At 45.3% G+C, this 18054-nt stretch overlaps 1 protein-coding gene across 5 annotated transcripts in view; it reads left to right on the top strand.

Annotated features, from left to right (window-relative positions):
- myo1ea (myosin IEa) overlaps positions 1 to 18054 on the top strand; it is a 162862-nt gene that overhangs the window by 132690 nt on the left and 12118 nt on the right. For all 5 annotated transcript variants that reach the window (XR_011348776.1, XM_069911259.1, XM_069911258.1 and 2 more), the window contains 7 exons: positions 3547 to 3691; positions 5771 to 5885; positions 7385 to 7554; positions 14117 to 14262; positions 15645 to 15791; positions 16384 to 16541; positions 17797 to 17886. Coding sequence is in view for 4 of the 5 variants with exons in the window: in XM_069911259.1 (XP_069767360.1) it covers positions 3547 to 3691; positions 5771 to 5885; positions 7385 to 7554; positions 14117 to 14262; positions 15645 to 15791; positions 16384 to 16541; positions 17797 to 17886 (971 nt within the window). In the remaining variant the exon portion in view is untranslated. The remainder of the gene's footprint in view (positions 1 to 3546; positions 3692 to 5770; positions 5886 to 7384; positions 7555 to 14116; positions 14263 to 15644; positions 15792 to 16383; positions 16542 to 17796; positions 17887 to 18054) is intronic.

Genomic DNA, 18054 nt, shown 5'->3' with positions numbered 1-18054 from the left:
ATTGCCTAAAGAACAGGTCGATATCTACCTATGTTAAAATTCAAACCCCGATCCACAAACAAAATCTAGTTAAAATAAATTTTAGACTTTTATTTACAACATGATAGAAGCCGATTCCACCCATTTAAGCCCGTGCTGCCCAATTACACCCAAATTAACCTACAACCCCCTGTATGTTCTGAAGGGTGGGATGAAACAGGAGGCCCTGGAGGAAACCCACGCAGGACACGGGGAGAATGTACAAACTCCTTACGCACAGCGCGGGATTTGATCCCAGGTCCCTGGCATTGTAATAGTGCTGGGCTAACTGCTAAGCTAATTGTGCCGCCCATTTTTGTTGAGATTTTTTAATTTTTGATGGTGACAGCAAATAAAACAAAGTTTTTGTGACATCCTCGCTCAAGTTGTCCACACATCTCATCTTGCGTCCACTGTGTTTGATGCGCATTTAATCTTCCTGGGGAGAAATCCTCTCATCTCAGATGGGCCTGAAGTGTCCAGTATTTGCATGTTCTTCTTGTATTCATTATGCTTCATATAAACTACTTTAAATGAACATATGGATTTGGATCTCATTGTTTTCATCTGAGAGCAATGGTGAGACTCCTGCATGGTGATGAAAAATGTCTTTTGGTGAAAGTTCCTCAATACGACCCAGTCCTCATCGAGGGCTCAGTCGTGGAGAGGGTCAAGAACCTCAGATCCCGGGAGGAGTCACATGATGGAGTAGTGGCCGGTAGGAGAATACCAGCCCTCTCCAGAAAAGAAGAAATAAAGTGAAGAAAATACAAAGTTCAAGAAACACAAAACAAAACATATAAAAGATAAAGTTGTAGAGAAAAGAAAGAAAATGGCACCCAAGAAGGAAAAAGTAAAAACAACGGGGAAAAAAAAGAAAAGATGCTGGAAGAGAAGGAGAAGGCCTTACCTGCATGAAGAAACAGGGAGCTGTCGTGGAGAAAAGAGCCCTTTCTTCAAGGTTGATAACGACCCCGTAGTCGCGACCTCCCAACTACTGGACAGTAAAAATGGCTTTCTGAGCCAAATAAAAACGCACAACTGCACATGCGCGAGGAGTCACATTTCGCACACTAAGGAAAAAAGAGAACACCGATGGGAGGGGGGCCCAGCTGAAGAGCGAGAAAACAGCGCGACCTGCTGAGGGATGCCCGACAGCAGGGCTCTCAGCTGGAAGAAGAGGAAAGCGACAGGAAAGAGAATGATAGGAAAGAAGAACAGCAACAGGAGGTCCAACAGATGAGTAGCCCAGAAGAAGAGGACCAACAGCAAGAAGCCAAGCAAGAAGAAGCCCAGCAAAGTGAGGCAAGCAACTCAGCAAGAAAGTCAGAAGAGACACAGATACAAGGAAGAGAAGAAGAAGACACAAACATAGGTACAGACACAGAAGAAGAGGAAGAAGTCCAAGCTCTGCACAGAGGAATAGAAGGTAAAATAGATGGACAGTATATAGATTTTTTTTAATTTCAAGAACAAATGAGAGCATTAAAAGAATGGTTGACATTAGAATTTAGTGAAATGAAAAGAAAAATGAACAGAAGAAAAAGTGAGTAGAATAGAGCTGGTCATGACAGAAATAGGGAAAAGATTAGAAATGTTTTCACTTTAAATCTATTCTGTTTTCATCTTTAAAGTTGGCTACATTCAGACTTAAGCAAAGACTGCTAAATACTTGATAATAAAGGCTGTGTATCCAAAAGAAAAATTAGTAACAGCATGAAAGAAAAGGGTGTTGCGTGTGTTTGTGGAGACGTGTGCATGAAAACCTTTTGACAAATTCAGATAATTTGCTATTGGAATCACGAGAACCTCCTGTAACTGGGATGTCAATCAAGTGAGGATGTTTTTGGCACTGGGGTTCCCACTCGAGTTGCTAAATTGCAAAGTTAATTCCTGTCATTTTATTTAGAACATGAATATTTGGTGCTGAAGTGACCTGGCCACAGAGAAAATTAATCAACTGAAGTTCATGTTCACATTGCCACTTGTGTGGGTCTCAGAGTGTCAAACTGCTGTTCGTCAGCTCTACAAGGGTTAATTGAGTTCTTTCTCAATAAAAAAAATTCCCATGTTGACCACATGTGGAAAGTTTATAGACTTGAGTTTTTGTACTTTTACTCATATATTGTTTGTGTTGAAAGATACGTTAACAGTTTCGTTTAGCTTGAATACAACACGTCAGGGGACATGATCCAATCATAGAAACCTAGAAGATAGGAGCAGGAGTAGGTCATTCGACCCTTCGAACCATTCAACGAGACCATGGCTGATCTTAAAGTTCAGTACCCCGTCCCCGCCTTCTCTCCGTAACCTTTAATACCCTTATACTGAAGAAATAGATCTAATTCCCTCTTAAATAGATTTAATGAACCTGCCTCTACTGCCCTCTGTGGCAATGAATTCCACAGATTCACCACCCTCTGGGTCAAGAAATTCCTCCTCATCTCGGTCCTAAATGGTTTGCCTATTATCCTCAAACCATGGCCCCGGGTTCTGGATTTTCCCATCTTTGGAAACATCCCATCTGCATCCATTCTGTCCAGTCCTGCCAGAATTTTATGTCTCTATGAGATCCCCTCTCAATCTTCTAAACTCCAGCGAGTACAATCCCAATTTGCGCAATCTTTCCTCATAAGTCACTCCTGCCATTCCAGGTATCAGCCTGGTGAATCGCCTCTGCACTCCCTCCATTGCAAGAACATCCTTCCTTAGATAAGGTGACCAAAACTGCACACAATACTCCAGGTGGGGTCTCACCAAGGCCCTGTACAGCTGCAGTAAGGTATCCTTGTTCCTATACTCAAACCCTCTTGATATGAAGGCCAACATACCATTTGCCTTTTTAACCGCCTTCAGAGACTGGTGTACAAGTACCCCTAGGTCTCTCTGCACTTCCCCATCTCTTAATCTATTGCCGTTCAAATAGTAATCTGAATGGCAAGGGCTCAGTAGTGGAGAGGGTCAAGAACTTCAAATCCCCGGGTGCCAACATTTCCGAGGATCTGCCCTGGAGCCTCTGTGTCGATGCAGTCACAAAGAGGGGACGCTAGCGCCTATACTCTGAGAGGAGTTTGAGGAGATTCGGCATGTCACCAAAAATCCTCAAAAACTTCTACAGGTGTACCGCAGAGGGCATTCTGGTTGGACGCATCACAGGTACGGAGGACAAGAAAAAAAACTACAGAGAGTTGTCAATTCGGCCTGCGATATTACGGGCACCAGTCTTCACTACATCAAAGGACATCTACAAGAGGTGGTGTCTGAAGAAAGCAGCACTCAGCAGCATAAGGACGGCTTCTTTCCCTGTGACCATCAGATTCCTAAATGATCAAGGAACCAGAGCCTTAACTTTGACTTTTCATGCACTATTTTTATTTATTTCGTAAGGTGGTTTATATGATGCTGTACAACAACAAATTTCATGACTAGCACATGACAGTACATTCTGAATCTGAAATATGAAATTTAAGGGGAATTATGTAAACTATTCTCTGAGAACAGTGTTTCTAATAGACCTCATTGTTGCAGGTATGCCATCTTAACCAAAGAGACATGGCCTTCCTGGAGAGGAGATGAGAAGCAAGGAGTGGTCTACCTCCTTCGATCTGTCAACATGGACTCCGATCAATACCAGCTGGGGAAAAGCAAAATCTTTATTAAAGCTCCTGAATCTGTACGTGAAGTAGTAATCCTGCTCCTTTGGGTCTGCTCATTGATACCATAACTATGCAGAAGGAATTTGCTTGTGGTCTGCTCCACCCAGAGTTCTAGTTGTGGGTCAGAAGTCAATTCACCTTTCAACAGGCCAGCGTAGCATAAACGGGACAAGTAGGTCACGTTGATAATGTTGATGCTACTGAACTGTCAAGAAATTTAAATTACTTTCACTCCTGAAAGTTTTTTCTAGGCAAGAGGTTCTCCACCTTTTTCTTTCCACCTGAACTAATCCTTTACTGACCACAGGGCACCTATGACATTGGCTCCCCACCTGAATTAATCCCTTAATGACCACAGGGCACCTATGGCTGTGGTTCCCCACCTGAAGTCATCCCTTACTGACCACAAGGGGCACCTATGGTAGTGATTCCCCACCTGAATTAATCCTTTACTGACCACAGAATCTATGGCATAGGTGCTCTGTGGTTAGTAAGGGATTGCTTCAGGTTGTATATGAGTAGGGGAAAAAAAGTTTCAAGACCACTGTTCTAGGAAGAAAGACTTCTCTGGTGAACTGTTGCTTGAGACTTGTGAACTTTCAACCTGTCGATCTGTTTCCAGGGTGGCTTATTTATAGTTCCTTCATCATAAAGCATTTCCCTCTCCAATTAATCACAGGGGATGTCTTACAATTTCCTTTTTATTTCAACAAAATGCTTAAAAATCAGACAGTGTGTTTTAGTCTCTTTGAAACAAGACTGAAACTGGTTGCAGGTTGACAGAGGAAATCACGAGGTGCTGAGAAAAATCGGCAGGCTCTGTTTATACATCAGCATTGAAAGCTCAAGGCTAACTCTGGCAGAACAGGTCTGGGCACTGAATCAAGCCTGACTGATTACTGTAAAGCTGTATTCTTGGCCTGTGACCCCACACTAAAATCCACATTGCCAACTCTCAGGAGACTCCCCTTTTACATCCTGCTGCTTTTCCAAACTTTTCCAAAACCTAGACTTCTTGTTTGAAGCGCCTCAAAGAGCAATTCGGAGCGTTTTCTTATTTGCCTGGAGTATACAAAATTGCTGCAGATCACACATCATCCATAGGAAGGGAAAGGCGGGTGACATTTTGGGCCAGTGTCCTCCTTCATGAATGCCGTGAGGATTCACACATTCCTGACGAAATGTCGACTGACCTTTGCTTCCTGCGGATGCTGCATGACCTGCTGAGGTTCTCCAGCACTTTTGTGTGCTGCACTTGACCCCAGCGTCTCTTATCTCTTTAGTTTGCCTGCTTTTGTTTTGAGCTTCAGGTCTTGCCAGTATTCCCCTCACCTTCAAAGGGCCAGTGTGTTACTGCCCATCCAGGAGAGGGACAGAGTCGGTCAGGTTTGGAAGATCTACCATTGAATTTATCTGATGCGACCCAGGGTGATAGAATGAGGCAGGTTCGTGAAGGGGAAAGGCATCTTTGTTGACCTGGATGAGGAAGCCATGGGGTCAGCTTCTTTGCAGCAGGAACCAGAGGGGGCTGAGGAGAGATGAAATTTACACACAGAAAATGATTACCCAAACAAGATGACTGAGGATATTAGGGCGCCACGCTACTACAGCGCCAGTGACCGGGGTTCAAATCCCCTGTTGTCTGTGAGAAGTTTGTACATTTGCATGGGTTTCCTCCCACCCTTCAAAACGTACAGGGGTTTAGGTCAATTGGGGAGCACAGGCTTGTGGGCCGAAAGTGACTGTTACCATGCTTATGTCTAAATTAAAAATTTAAATTTTATAAATTAATCTGCAACATCCTATTCAGTGCCTCTAGTCTAGAGGGAGAGGTTTATGAAGCTGTGCACTGAAGTGATGCCTGAAATGGTTGGACAATATCAGTGTCTTTAGATACCAGTGAACGGGATGAACAGTCCACCCCTTTAATCAGTAGAAGCTGATGGTCAGCATGCATTGGGCAGAGCACTTCGTGGGGTCTGAGACTGAGAAAGCCCTGGGATACCGTCAACCCTCCCATTGACCCCAGGGTCCGTCGCTCCTCATTTAATCGCGGGCTGGGTGGAAGCACTAATGATCCTCTTCCATTTCCACAGCTGTTTTTGCTCGAGGAGATGCGGGAACGAAAATATGATACGTACGCCCGGGCGATTCAGAAGGCGTGGAGGAAGTATGCAGCAAGGAAGAGATATGTGCAAATGAGAGAGCAAGGTAGAGTGAACTCTGTGCCGACAGCTCCTACTCCGTTGGGGTAGAGGCCTATGGACTAGGATGGTCCTGGGCTCTTTTCTTGTTGTCTTGGAATGTTCACATCACACAAATGTTCCTTCTGACTGACCTCCCTTTATTATCGACCCCTGCTGGTAGATTTTCCCTGCTCTCCCCCTTTGTTCATCCAGCTTCCCACTGAAATGCATTTCTCCCCAACTGAATGCAGCACAACTCTTCTGGCCCATAAGTCCCTGCTGCCAAACTACACCCAACTGACCTACAATCACCCCCCCCCCCATTCGACACTCGTACCCCATACACTCTCAGCACTCTTTAACCAAAAGGAGTTTCGTGTAAATTCCCTGTTGGGTGCAATTGCTGACCAAAAAGGAGGTATGCATTGACATTGCACGTTCATGTCCCAAAGCAATTAGGAGACAATCAAGCACTCTTTAAGTGTAGAATCAGTTTTAATGGAGGATAGACAGCTGTCCATTTGCCCACTCCATTTTGTACCAACATCAATGTATCGAGCACAGATCATATCTGCGTAGTGGGGTTGTTGGGTATAAATGTTAACCATGAGAAAGGGCTCAGGCCCGAAAGATGAGTCATATCGCTTTACCTCCTGTGAGCCCTGCTGTGTTCTTCCAGAATTTCTGTGTGTATTCACTACAATCACAGCATCAGCAAACTTTCATGTTTCACATAAATGTCAACTCCCTGTCTGGTCTATAAAATAGTGTCATGGGATCTATTAACGCAGATGTTTTGCTCCTTCAACATGACATGGACCAATCGGCCTATATTTGTGTTCCAACCTCTGGAGGGCAAATTGAGCCTTGCTCTGACTATGGGTCTTCAACAAACGAAAGCATCTTCTGAGCCACGAGTCAATTAAACGCTTGAATACCTCAGATGTGATTTGAGCTGTCCTGAACCAAGGTTTCAACTCGAAAGGCTGACCGGCCACTTCCCTGCCTGGCCTGCTGAGCTCCTCCAGCAGTTTGTTCCTCGCAAGGTAGCAGTAGAATCTTTCCACCAAAGTTCCAGGGTGCGGATGAAGAAAATTAGCCAGGCCCCCAGTTCTCAAACGGTTCGTGAACACTATTATTGCACCAGTGATCCAGGTTCGATTCCACTGCTGTCTGTGAGGAGTTTGTACATTCTCCTGTGACCTGCATGGGTTTTTCCCCGGGTGCTCCACGTTCCAAAGACGTGCAGGGTGGTGGATTAATTGGGCGTAACCAGTTTTCATGGCCGGAATCGGCTTCTACTATGTTTTAAATTGTACTAATTATTGCTTCCTGAAGCTTATTTGTGGCTGTCAAGGCTGACGCAAGAAGGCCATTTAAGAACAGATGTCTCTGGGAGATGAACGCAGGAAATGCTGCACCATTTTTTCCCCTCTCATTCACTACTCCCAGTGGCAGTTTGAAGATGTTTCAGAACATTGGAAGGGTTAATCTGACCTTCAGTCTGACTTATTTTCTTTTCAGCATCCGATTTGCTCTTGAACAAGAAGGAGCGACGGAGGAACAGTATCAACAGGAACTTTGTTGGTGATTATATCGGAATGGAAGATCACCCGGAGCTACGGCAGTTTATAGGAAAAAGAGAGAAGGTTGAATTTGCACACACTGTTACCAAATACGACCGACGGTTTAAGGTAGGTCTAATGTTAACTGGCCCTGTCCACGCTGCAGGCAGGAGGAGCCTGATGAATCCATATGAATTTTGTGGATTCGATTCCTTGTCCCTACTGGGATCCACCTGAAGAGGTGGAGATTTTGGTGACACACTTAATCCACCAATTTTTATTTTTACCACTTAAGACTTGTTCTTCTTTACAAGGATAAGAGTTTATGTTCAGACACACAAATACAAGGTACAAATGGAGTGATAGTGTTTTTGCTTGCTGCGACTATATGAAATGGATTAATAAACGATGTCTAAATTAAATTAGCACCTGAGAGGAAAATAATTAGTATCAAAGGATAGACACTGATCATGTTCACAGTTGAAGTCAGTACAAAGAAAAAATGACTTTACAATGGTGAAGACAAGTCCTTAGTCCTGGTGTAGAGTTACCATTAAGGTAGTGTGGGAAGGTTCAAGGGGCTATTGGAAAAAAAACTTTTTTTTTGAAAAAAAATACTAGTCTTGAAGCCCGATCAAGGCTTCTGTGCCTTCTGCCTAAAGGTGGCAGTGAGAATGACTTAAGAGATGGGGATCCCTTATGGTGCTGGGGCAGTGCCTAATGTAGATCAATTCAATGGATGAGAGGTGAGTGACGGACTTGGCTGGGTTTCCGGAGCCTTCTGCGATCCAGGGCACTCGCATTTCCAAACTTGGCCAGGATGCAACCAGTCAGTGCCCCCTCCACAGTGCACCTGTAAGATGCTCGATCGAGCATTCAGCGACACGTTAAATCTTCTCAAACCACCTTAGAAAGTAGAATTTATAGGAATGAACAAATTGGAATATAATAAAGTCGCCCATCACTGGGACAGTGAGGGCGAATTCTTCGGAGATGTAATCAGGGAAGAAATGAAGAAAGGCTTTCATTTCAGGGTCATACATCATTCTAAAATGTTTCATAATGAAGCAGTTTTGAAGTGGAATCAGTGTTCTAATTGGGAGGTACTGCAACAATGTAATAAGGATGGATAATGTTTTCACGATATTGACCAACAGTCTAAATGTTGTCCAGTCTCTTGGCATTCAGTGTAATGATCACTGATTGCAACTGTTTGAACAATAGCCCTCCCTGCTGGCACTCCCAGTTCCTGCTGCGATGAAGATTAGATTAGAAGGGGTCTAAACCTTGGTGTATTTGAACGCCCTTTGGCCATGATGTCTGTGCCAAAAGTCATGCTAAGTTCAACTAAAACCCTACGGCCCTGCAAAGGATTCATATCCCTTAACCTGTGTGTCCGGAAGCTTCTGAAATGTAGAGTATCCACTTTCACCCCTGTCCGTGGCAGGCGTTCCAAGCACCCATTACTCTCTGTAAAAGAAAACTCACCCTGCGAGTCCAAAATGGACATCTCCTTTAAACTTTTCCCTCTCACTTCTGCGATGAAACATTTTTTTTTAATTCTGTGAGAAAGATTCAATTCCTCTGAGAATTTGTAAACTTCTATCAGATCTCCCACCCCCCCTCCCCCCGCCATGGTGTCTGAGGCTCCAGAGAATGGTTGGACAATATCCAGAGAGGCCCCATCTCTACCCACCACACGTACTTTTATGTGGCTCGTAAAATATTTCATTGAAAATAACAAAAACTAATAATTTTTGGATGTTTAAAGGTACTGATAGACACTTCAAAGAATGCACATAAATTTTTGATCCTGGAATATAAATAGTTGAATTTGCTTTCTGATCTCCACCCACCGTTCCACGTTATCCCTGCTGCCACGAGCATCTTGCCTCAGTACAGCTGCTGGTGTCTTTCCCCAATGACTTTCTCATGAAAGCCATGAAATGAGTTCCATCCATCTCTGTCACCAAAGCAAGTTCAAAGTCATTAGAGCATCCAAATATACAGATAACACCTGATGAAACAACTTTTCTCTTGTCCACAGGACACATTTCTCATACAACATATAATCACATACATAAAAGCACAATGTTCAATGTTTCAGAACAATTTATAAGAGACCCAAAATACTGCTCATCCATCTCACAGCCTGCGGGAAAAGGCTATTCCCCAGCCTGGTATTCCTGATTTTGATGCTCCTGTACCTCCTTCAAGATGGTGGTGGGTCAGAATTCCTGGTGTGATGGATGGTCGGGGCCCTCGATAATCTTTAAGCATCAGATTGAATATGGATCCGTACCTTGCCTGTCAGTAAGTGGGATCCTAACAGGCGTCGCTGCGCTATCAGGAGAGGGTAATATTCCTCAATCGAGGGGACCAAGGCCAATTAAAGCATGGACGGAGTACGGAACAATCTGGGCAAGCCTGTATCTCCTTTTAAAAGTATTAAGCTCAAGGACCTTTAATCTGAACAGGTCATTTAGTATTGGTTGTCCTTCGGTTCGAAGAAGACACGTTGTTGTGCACAAAAGTGACTTTCTTGTTCCAGTCTGGAAACGCAGAGTCTAGCCCAATGAGGGCACTGGAAGTCCGTTTCTGTAGTAACGGCGGCTGCTGCTTTGTGACGCCGTTCATGGTTTTCCATCAGCCTTTGGGAACTCCCGTCTTCAAAACTGGTGTAGGCTTCATAGCACAGGGCTCGTCATCGGGTTCTGTCATCAGCCACAGCTTCCAGTTCTCTTGGCTGGGCGCCACTGCTCTGTAGACTTTCAGCTTTGTGGAGATGCGGACGTTGTGTTGATTGAGCACTCTGGTGCGCAGCCTCCCCAGAGCCTGGCTGGCCTTGCTGATCCTAGAGTCAATTTCTTTATGCAGAGACCCATCAGTCGAGATGATGCTCCCCAAGTATTTGAAGCTGTTTCCATTTGTCAGCTGGGTGTCAACAACAGTGATTTTTTTTGGTTCTATGATGTTAGTGTTTGGCACGGACTGATGGGGTATTTCAGTCTTGTTCAAGTTGATGGTCAGGCCAAAGAGCATAGCAGCGTCTGAGAATTTGTTCAGCACCAAGAGCGCACTGTTATCAGCAAAAAGGTTTGTTGAGGCACTTTGTACATTCGAGCAACAAAGGTCCAGTCGGTGCCTGATGTACACCCCCTCCTCCAGACCTTGGACAGCAAGTGACAACATGCAAGTGAAGAATGGATTGAATAAGACTGGGGCTCGTGCATAGCCCTGCTTCACCCCGTTAGAAATGGCAGATGCAGCCGATGTGTCACCACTGCAGACCTATCATTTCATCATGGAGCAGCGGAATCATTTTTACATATATCCTTGGGCATCCATAACATCTCAGGACGATCCAGAGAGCCTCCCTGTTTACAGTGTCTAATGTACAGAACCAAGACCAGTGATCTGTCCATCTGGGCAAGCCCTTGTCTCCTTTTAAGGCATTATCCACGAGGACCTTTAATCAGAATAAGTAATTTAGTGGAACATTGTAAAAACCCAATGCTGGACAAACTCAGCCTGTCCTTTATAGAATAAAGATAAACCAACCTTTCAAGGGCCCGGTCTGGGAAATGTTGGTTCAGTTTCTTTACTCTATAAAGGACACTGTTTAACCTACTGAGTGATAGGCTCTGCCAATAACCACGAAGTTGAGAGCTGGGCTTTAATAAACTTTGGCTGGCCTGGATCCAGGTACAGGAATGCCGGAAGGGGGGGGAGGAAAGTCGACCTTTATGGCCAGGTCATAAGGGGCAGAGACTTAGGAGATGAGTCACTAGTAGACGGGCCAGCCTTGTACATACAACAGCACACAGGGAGGGAATAATGTACAAGGAGAAAACATATCACTACACTTGAGTTGTGTTTTTACTTCAACTGCAGTGCCTGCAGACTTTCATGTTTTACCAGTGAGAACATGGAGCTAGATTATGCTGCACTGGTCCATGAACCTAACAGAGAAACATAGACGGTCTCCCTAGGCCGCAGTTGACATGCCCGTCATTCATAGTTTCTTTAACTCTGTTTTATTCCTGGGAAAATACTGAGCAGGATTTAATTGAATTGGTCTGTTTATTGCCATGAGTGTGGGAGATACAGTGAAACACTTTGTTTTATGTGCTATCCAAGCAAGTCAATCCATACTTAAGTACAGCAGGTAGTCTAACAATAGGGTGGCCCATCAGTGTCCCAGGTTCAAATCTGGCTCTGTCTGTAATGAGTTTCTGCGTTCTCTCCATGACCGCGTGATTTCCTCTGGGTGCTCCGTTCTAAAGATGTACGGGGTTTGTACGTTAATTGATTACATGGATGTATTTACCAGTGTTGATGCTCTGCAATTGCTCCGCAAAATGAGATGTAAGGCGCTCCTTCCATCCGATAGCTTTCAGGTCACCCTTGCGCAAGGTGTTTAACCTCCCAATTAGGGTCACGGATGTTTCTACAAGCAGATTCTACAAATTGGAATTTATGGTTGTAAAACTAACAACACGAGGCAGATGAATCTGCTGATCAATGCCAGGGTGACCCATCCATTATGGGCACTAACTGTGGAAGGCAGTGGGAAACAACTTCAGTATTTTTTCCCCCTTGTATAATCGTGAACTCAACATCGACTACGGTCTCAGCTCAAAGATGGAGCCTTCACCAAAGGAGAACAGGGGAGGCGGCAACTACAATTCAGAGGGTCAGAGATCGTGACAGATGGAGAGACATGATCGCCCATCCCGAATGGCAAGGCACCTGAATGAATGGGTCTATTTGGGCAGTGTGGGCTAGAAGGGCCTTACCATGCTGTATCTCTAAATTGTTTTTTAAAAATAAATAATTAAAACAAAAGTGCAGAATTTCGTGTAAAGGTGAAGGGTAAAGAGATAAATAGATTTAAAACCGTGTAAGAATCATTTTACCAATGAGACTCCATTTAATAGTCTGATTATAGCAGGAAAGAAATGGAGATTGGTGTTTTTGAGTTTGTGTATCTTCTGTCTGACAGAGGGATGGAGATCAACGCTGTCTTTTCCTTCTTGTATTTAATAATAAAAGGTTTTTTTTCTGGGGACAGATCTTTCCCAATCCAGCAAGGATAAGAGTTGCGAATGGCGATCCCTTTGCCCATTGTGACCAGACCCAATCCAAACCCACCTCAATGTTTTCCCACGTCTCACCCAGTCCAGAGGCTTTGTGCAGGAACCCGCTCAATCTGAACCCAACACCAATAGTTAGGTCCCACGAGACTTGGGGAGGATGGGAGGTATGAGAGAGAAGTGGCATCCCAGGTAGGTAGGGTGATCAAGAAGGCTTTCTGTACTTTGGCCTTCATCAGTCAGATGATCCTTTACTTATGATGGAGCAACACGATTTTTCAAAATTATGATGGTGGTTAAAATTTGTTTTTTTTTCAAGTGTGGAATAAAAGGGATTCAACATTTAATTATAAAATAGGCTTTGTTTTGGATACATGTTCCCAGCTGTAGGCTACAGGAAATGTTCTGAGCATGTTTAAGGTTGGCTATGTTTGGCTATGATGTTCGGTGGGTGCGGTATTGTATCTTTCGCGACTTACAATTTTTCAACTTACGATGGATCTATCCGATTGTAACCCCAACGTAAGTCAAGGAGCACCTGTACAGAAGTGGGGAGGTCATGTTGCCATTGTATAAGATGTTGGTAAATTCCTATTTGGAGTAGGGTGTTCAGTTTTGGTTACCGTGATGCAGGAAAAATGTTGTCAAGCCGGAATGGTCTGCCAGAGGAAGTGGTTGAGGAAGGTACTATTGCGATATATTTTAAAAAATCAGACAAGACAGGTTTAGAAGGATTATAGGCCAAACGCAGGCAGGTGGGACATTCTGGTCGACATGGGCATGTTGGGCTGAAGGGTCTGTTTTCACATGGTTTGACTTTGACTAAGTAAAGTTGTATTGAGGAAGGCGAGGCAGAAACATGCTGACTGCTTCCGAGCGCTGTGGCCCCATTTACAAGTAAATTGGAGGAACAGCACCTTGATGGCAGTCTTCAATCAAATGGCATCAATATTGATCCCCAATTTCCAGTAATCCTCCCCCCACCTCACTTTCCCTCCTCTCTCTGACTCCTTTCCATATCGATCCCCTGCCCATCACCGCACCTTCCACCTCCCCCACGTTTCTCTTCCTTTCTCCTATCAGACAGCATCTCTCGAAGCCCCCTTCCCCCTCTCACCTTCTCTTCCCCCTCCCACCCATTACCTGCTAGCCTGTGCTCCTCCACCATCCCCTTCCACCCCCACACCCATTCTAATTCGGCCATCTGCTCCAGTATTTGGCATCCCCGATGAAGGGCTCAGGCCCAAAACGTCGACTGCCCTCTCCTCGTTTTCCATGGGCGTTGTGTGACCTGTCGAGTTCCTCCAGCATTTCTGTGCATTGCTCTATCTATCGATGTCAAAGCATAAGCTTCCCCTACCCAGACTCAAGCAATGTATCATCTGTTAACACCAGTTCAACTACAGCCCAGAGAAAAGAATCTGCCCATCAGTTCTTTTCCTGAATAGGACCCTTCGATACACAAATGCTTCTTGCCTGAACTGCTAAGTTGAGAAATGTCTCATTGAGGCAAGAATAGCCTGAGAGCTGCTCTCCCTCAGAATGATGCCTCATTTTCCTGATCCCAGGACTAACGCAAGTTGGTCTCTTTTCAGAGCATAAAGCGAGACTTGGTCCTCACTCCCAAGTTCCTGTACCTTATTGGACGAGAGAAAGTAAAGGAGGGTTCTGCGAAGGGCCAGGTGAAGGAAGTGCTGAAGCGGAAGATGGAGTTGGAGCGGATCCTCACTGTCTCTCTGAGGTGAGGCAGAATCACAGCAACCTCCAGCCAACACTAGTGGCCTTGCATTTCAGATCCCGTGTTCTACAACACACTGTAGAACAGTGCAGCGCAAGAACAGGCCCTCCGGCCCAAGTGTCTATGTTGTCCAAGTCAAACTAAACCTCTCTCACCATATTCAGGAGCCAATCTAGAAGCCTCACATACTCCTTGGGTTCTGGGAAACCCATCGTAAGTGGGAAAAAAAATCATAGGTATGCCTTATGCGCTGTATCAGTCCCCACAATGATCCCACTGCCCCACTCTCCCCCGACAGCGCTGTATCAGTCCCCACACTGATCCCACTGCCCTGCTCTCCCCCAACAGCGCTGTATCAGTCCCCACATTGGTCCCAATACCCAGCTCTTCCCTGATAGTGCTGTATCAGTCCCCACACTGGTCCCAATGCCCAGTTCTCCTCCGACAGCACTGTATCAATCCCCACACTGGTCCCAATGCCCAGTTCTCCGACAGCGCTGTATCAGTCCCCACACTGGTCCCAATGCCCAGGTCTCCCCCGACAGCGCTGCATCAATCCCCACACTGGTCCCAATGCCCAGTTCTCCTCCGACAGCGCTGTATCAGCCCTCACACTGGTCCCAATGCACAGGTCTCTCCCAACAGCACTGAATCAGTCCCCACACTGGTCCCAATTCCCAGTTCTCCTCTGACAGGACTGTATCAGTCCCCACACTAGTCCCAATGCCCAGGTCTCTCCCAACAGCATTGCATCAGCCCCTGCAAGCTTTCTGATTGAAGTAAAATAAGACATTCCCGAAGGAGGCTACAAAGAATTCGCCTTAGAAATTATCAATGATTTTTGGAAAAATCAACAGTGCCTGTGATTACTTTAATGTATTACATGAAAGTAAATAACAACAGTCACACTATTGAAAAATCGTATGTCGGACCTCTGTATGTAGGGGAGCACCTGTACTAACCACCACCCTTGGCAGCCCATTCCAGGAACCCACCACACTGTGCGTCCACATCTCATTTAAATTCCTCCTTCTCACCTGGTGTTCTCTACTGTGACATTTTTATGCTGGGGAAAAGATTATGATTATCCACCCTTTCAATGCCTCTCATCATTTTTTTACACCCTCTACCAGGTCTCCCCTCAGTCTCTTTAGAGGCCAGAGAGCCTGTTGTAATTAAATGGGATGTGCATTAGATCACATGAATTTCTAGTGGTCCCTGTGACACTGTCAGCTGCACCATGCATCTTGGGAGGGAGAGTTGGGGGAAGTTCTCCTTGCATTGTTCACCCCCGCCCCCCCCCCCCCCACCCCCGCAGCTGCACAACACACTGATGATGGTTAGCTCAAGGTTTGGCAATAACAGTGCATCTTGTTAATGTGCAGCACCATGCAGGATGACTTCTTCATCCTACATGAACAGGAGTATGACAGTCTGCTGGAGTCTGTCTTCAAAACTGAATTCCTCAGCCTTTTGTCAAAGCGCTATGAAGAGAGAATGCAAAGGAAGCTGCCTCTGCGGTTCAGTAACACGTGAGTATGCTGCCGACCTGGCTGCCAAACACACCTGGACAGCATGTCTAACAGATACTGCACTGACACTCTGCTGGAGAGACTCAGCGGGTCAAGCCGCCGCCGTGGGGAGACCAGGAATGGTCGACGCTTTGAGCCGAAACCCTTTATCGTCACTGGAGAAATGCAGATGAGAGGACTGGGTGGGAGGGGTGACACAGGGCCCCGTGTGGGAGTAGTGAGCCAGGTAGAGGAGAAACATGATGTACAGATGCCAGACGCAGAGAGAGAGGCAAGACAGATCGGGGGAGGCAGATGAGTCGTGCAGGTAGAAGGGTGATTAGAGACTAAGACTGCCAGTGGTGCAATCTGATTAGAAGGTGGGTTAACGTAGTTGTTGTCGTTCGTCCTTCATAGTCAAATATGATCATGTCAATTTGCAGCTCCTTTTGTTGCTGGCACTGGGATTCTGGCTGTGTGCCGTGTTCCTGTTGAAGGCCACAATTGCCACAAAATTGCCCAGTCGGATAGATCTCAATACTGAGAGATCCCCGTGATTAGGTGCCCGTTTTGTTCTATCCGTTTCATTTTGGCTGTTGTTGTTGTTACTCAGGCTGGAAATGAAGGTGAGAAAAGATAACTGGGGTCCCTGGAGTGCTGGAAGTTCTCGACAAGTGCAGTTTATCCAAGGCAATGGACAGGTGGCTGTTCTGAAACCCAGCAGCAAAACCCTTCAGGTCAGCATTGGACCGGGACTTCCGAAGAACTCGCGTAAGTTATACATAACCGCATTGTGCCATTATTCTACTCATGAGTTCTTGACTGTTGTATATATTAAAGCAAGAACAGTAAAAACCCCATGTATCCACTTCTTATGGGGATTGCTAGATGCCGGATAAGGGTATTTTCTGGTTGCTTGAGATCTACTCTTACAATGCCTAAAATCCGTGATTTTCAAACTGCCCCCCTAAACTCTCATTCCACTTTAAGTAATCCCTATGCCTTTGGTGCTCTGATTAGTAAAGGTTTGCTTAAGGTGATATGTGGGTGGAAAGAAAATGTTTGAAAACCACTGTTTTAATCGTCCCTAATTGACTCGTTATGTGCTCGGTTTCATCGCTCCAAGGGAATGGGCCAATGACAATTTTGCTCAAGCAAAATATTTCAGTAACAATTGGGTCTAGAGCAGTGATTCTCATCCTTCCCTTCCCACTCACAGACCACCTTAAGCAATCCCTTACTAATCACAGAGCACCGATAGCATAGGGATAACTTAAGGTGGGATGTGAGTTTAGGGGGCAGTTTGAAAACCAATACAGGTTAAAAGTCAAAGGACAAAAAATATTGTACAAACTTCATGTGGATGAATATTGCAGTCGTTCATGTGATTTCGCCAGCCAGAAATGTGTGAACAAATGGGATCCTGATAACGTCTTGCTGAAGGATGATTGGTCTGAAATCACTCTCGCCTGTTCCCAGAGTCTCCACACCAAGAAGGTTCTGCCATATGACACTGAAGTGTACGCGTAAAATGACTGAACCACGTCCAGGAGCTAGACAGAGAGGGAAGCTGTTCCTCTTTATTTTCCAGAACAACAGGAATATAAGGACAGAATCACCCTTTGTCCAAAATTTCTGATGAACAGAGCTGGCTCCATCTGACTAATGCTAAAGTGCTTCAACGTGAAATGCACTGCTTGACCATGCCAATTAAAGAGGGTAAAAGATGTATGTGTGTGCGTGTGCGCGTGTGTGAATACATATGCATGTTTCTATCAGCATTGATAAGCAAGAACCAACTGAACTACTCTTGGTTACTGTGCCACATTTGATGACTTGTTTTCAATAAGATACTCGTGAAAAGAAAATCTCTTTGGTTGTGGCACTCACTCTGCCTCTAACGTGTCTTTACATAACACTCCAGTCCGAAGGACTGACCTTCATTCAGTGCCTTTCTCCATGAGTTGACTGCCTGTGATGGCACTGAGGTTCACTTATGGAGTATCTATTTCCCCTTTCATTCTAGGGCCCACAAAGAGGGACTTGACGCGGGTGAAACAAACTACAAGACCGCAAATGACAGCTTACCCAATGAGAGCTGCTCCCCCTCCCCCAGGTAACTATGGAACCGCTTAGATTTCAGTCCAGACTTTGGAAACTGAGGGCATCAAATGGAAGGAGGAAAGGCCAGGCCTGGTGTCTCCAGGTCTCGAGGGGAACGCAGCTATGCACTTCTGACTTTCATCACTCCATACCCAGATCAGAGTCTGATTTCCACGTTACT

This window comes from Narcine bancroftii, chromosome 14 (genome assembly GCF_036971445.1).
Source record: "Narcine bancroftii isolate sNarBan1 chromosome 14, sNarBan1.hap1, whole genome shotgun sequence".
Taxonomy (NCBI): Eukaryota; Metazoa; Chordata; class Chondrichthyes; order Torpediniformes; family Narcinidae; genus Narcine; species Narcine bancroftii.
Note: the sequence above shows the minus strand (reverse complement) of the source record. Positions and strands in the feature narration are given on the sequence as shown.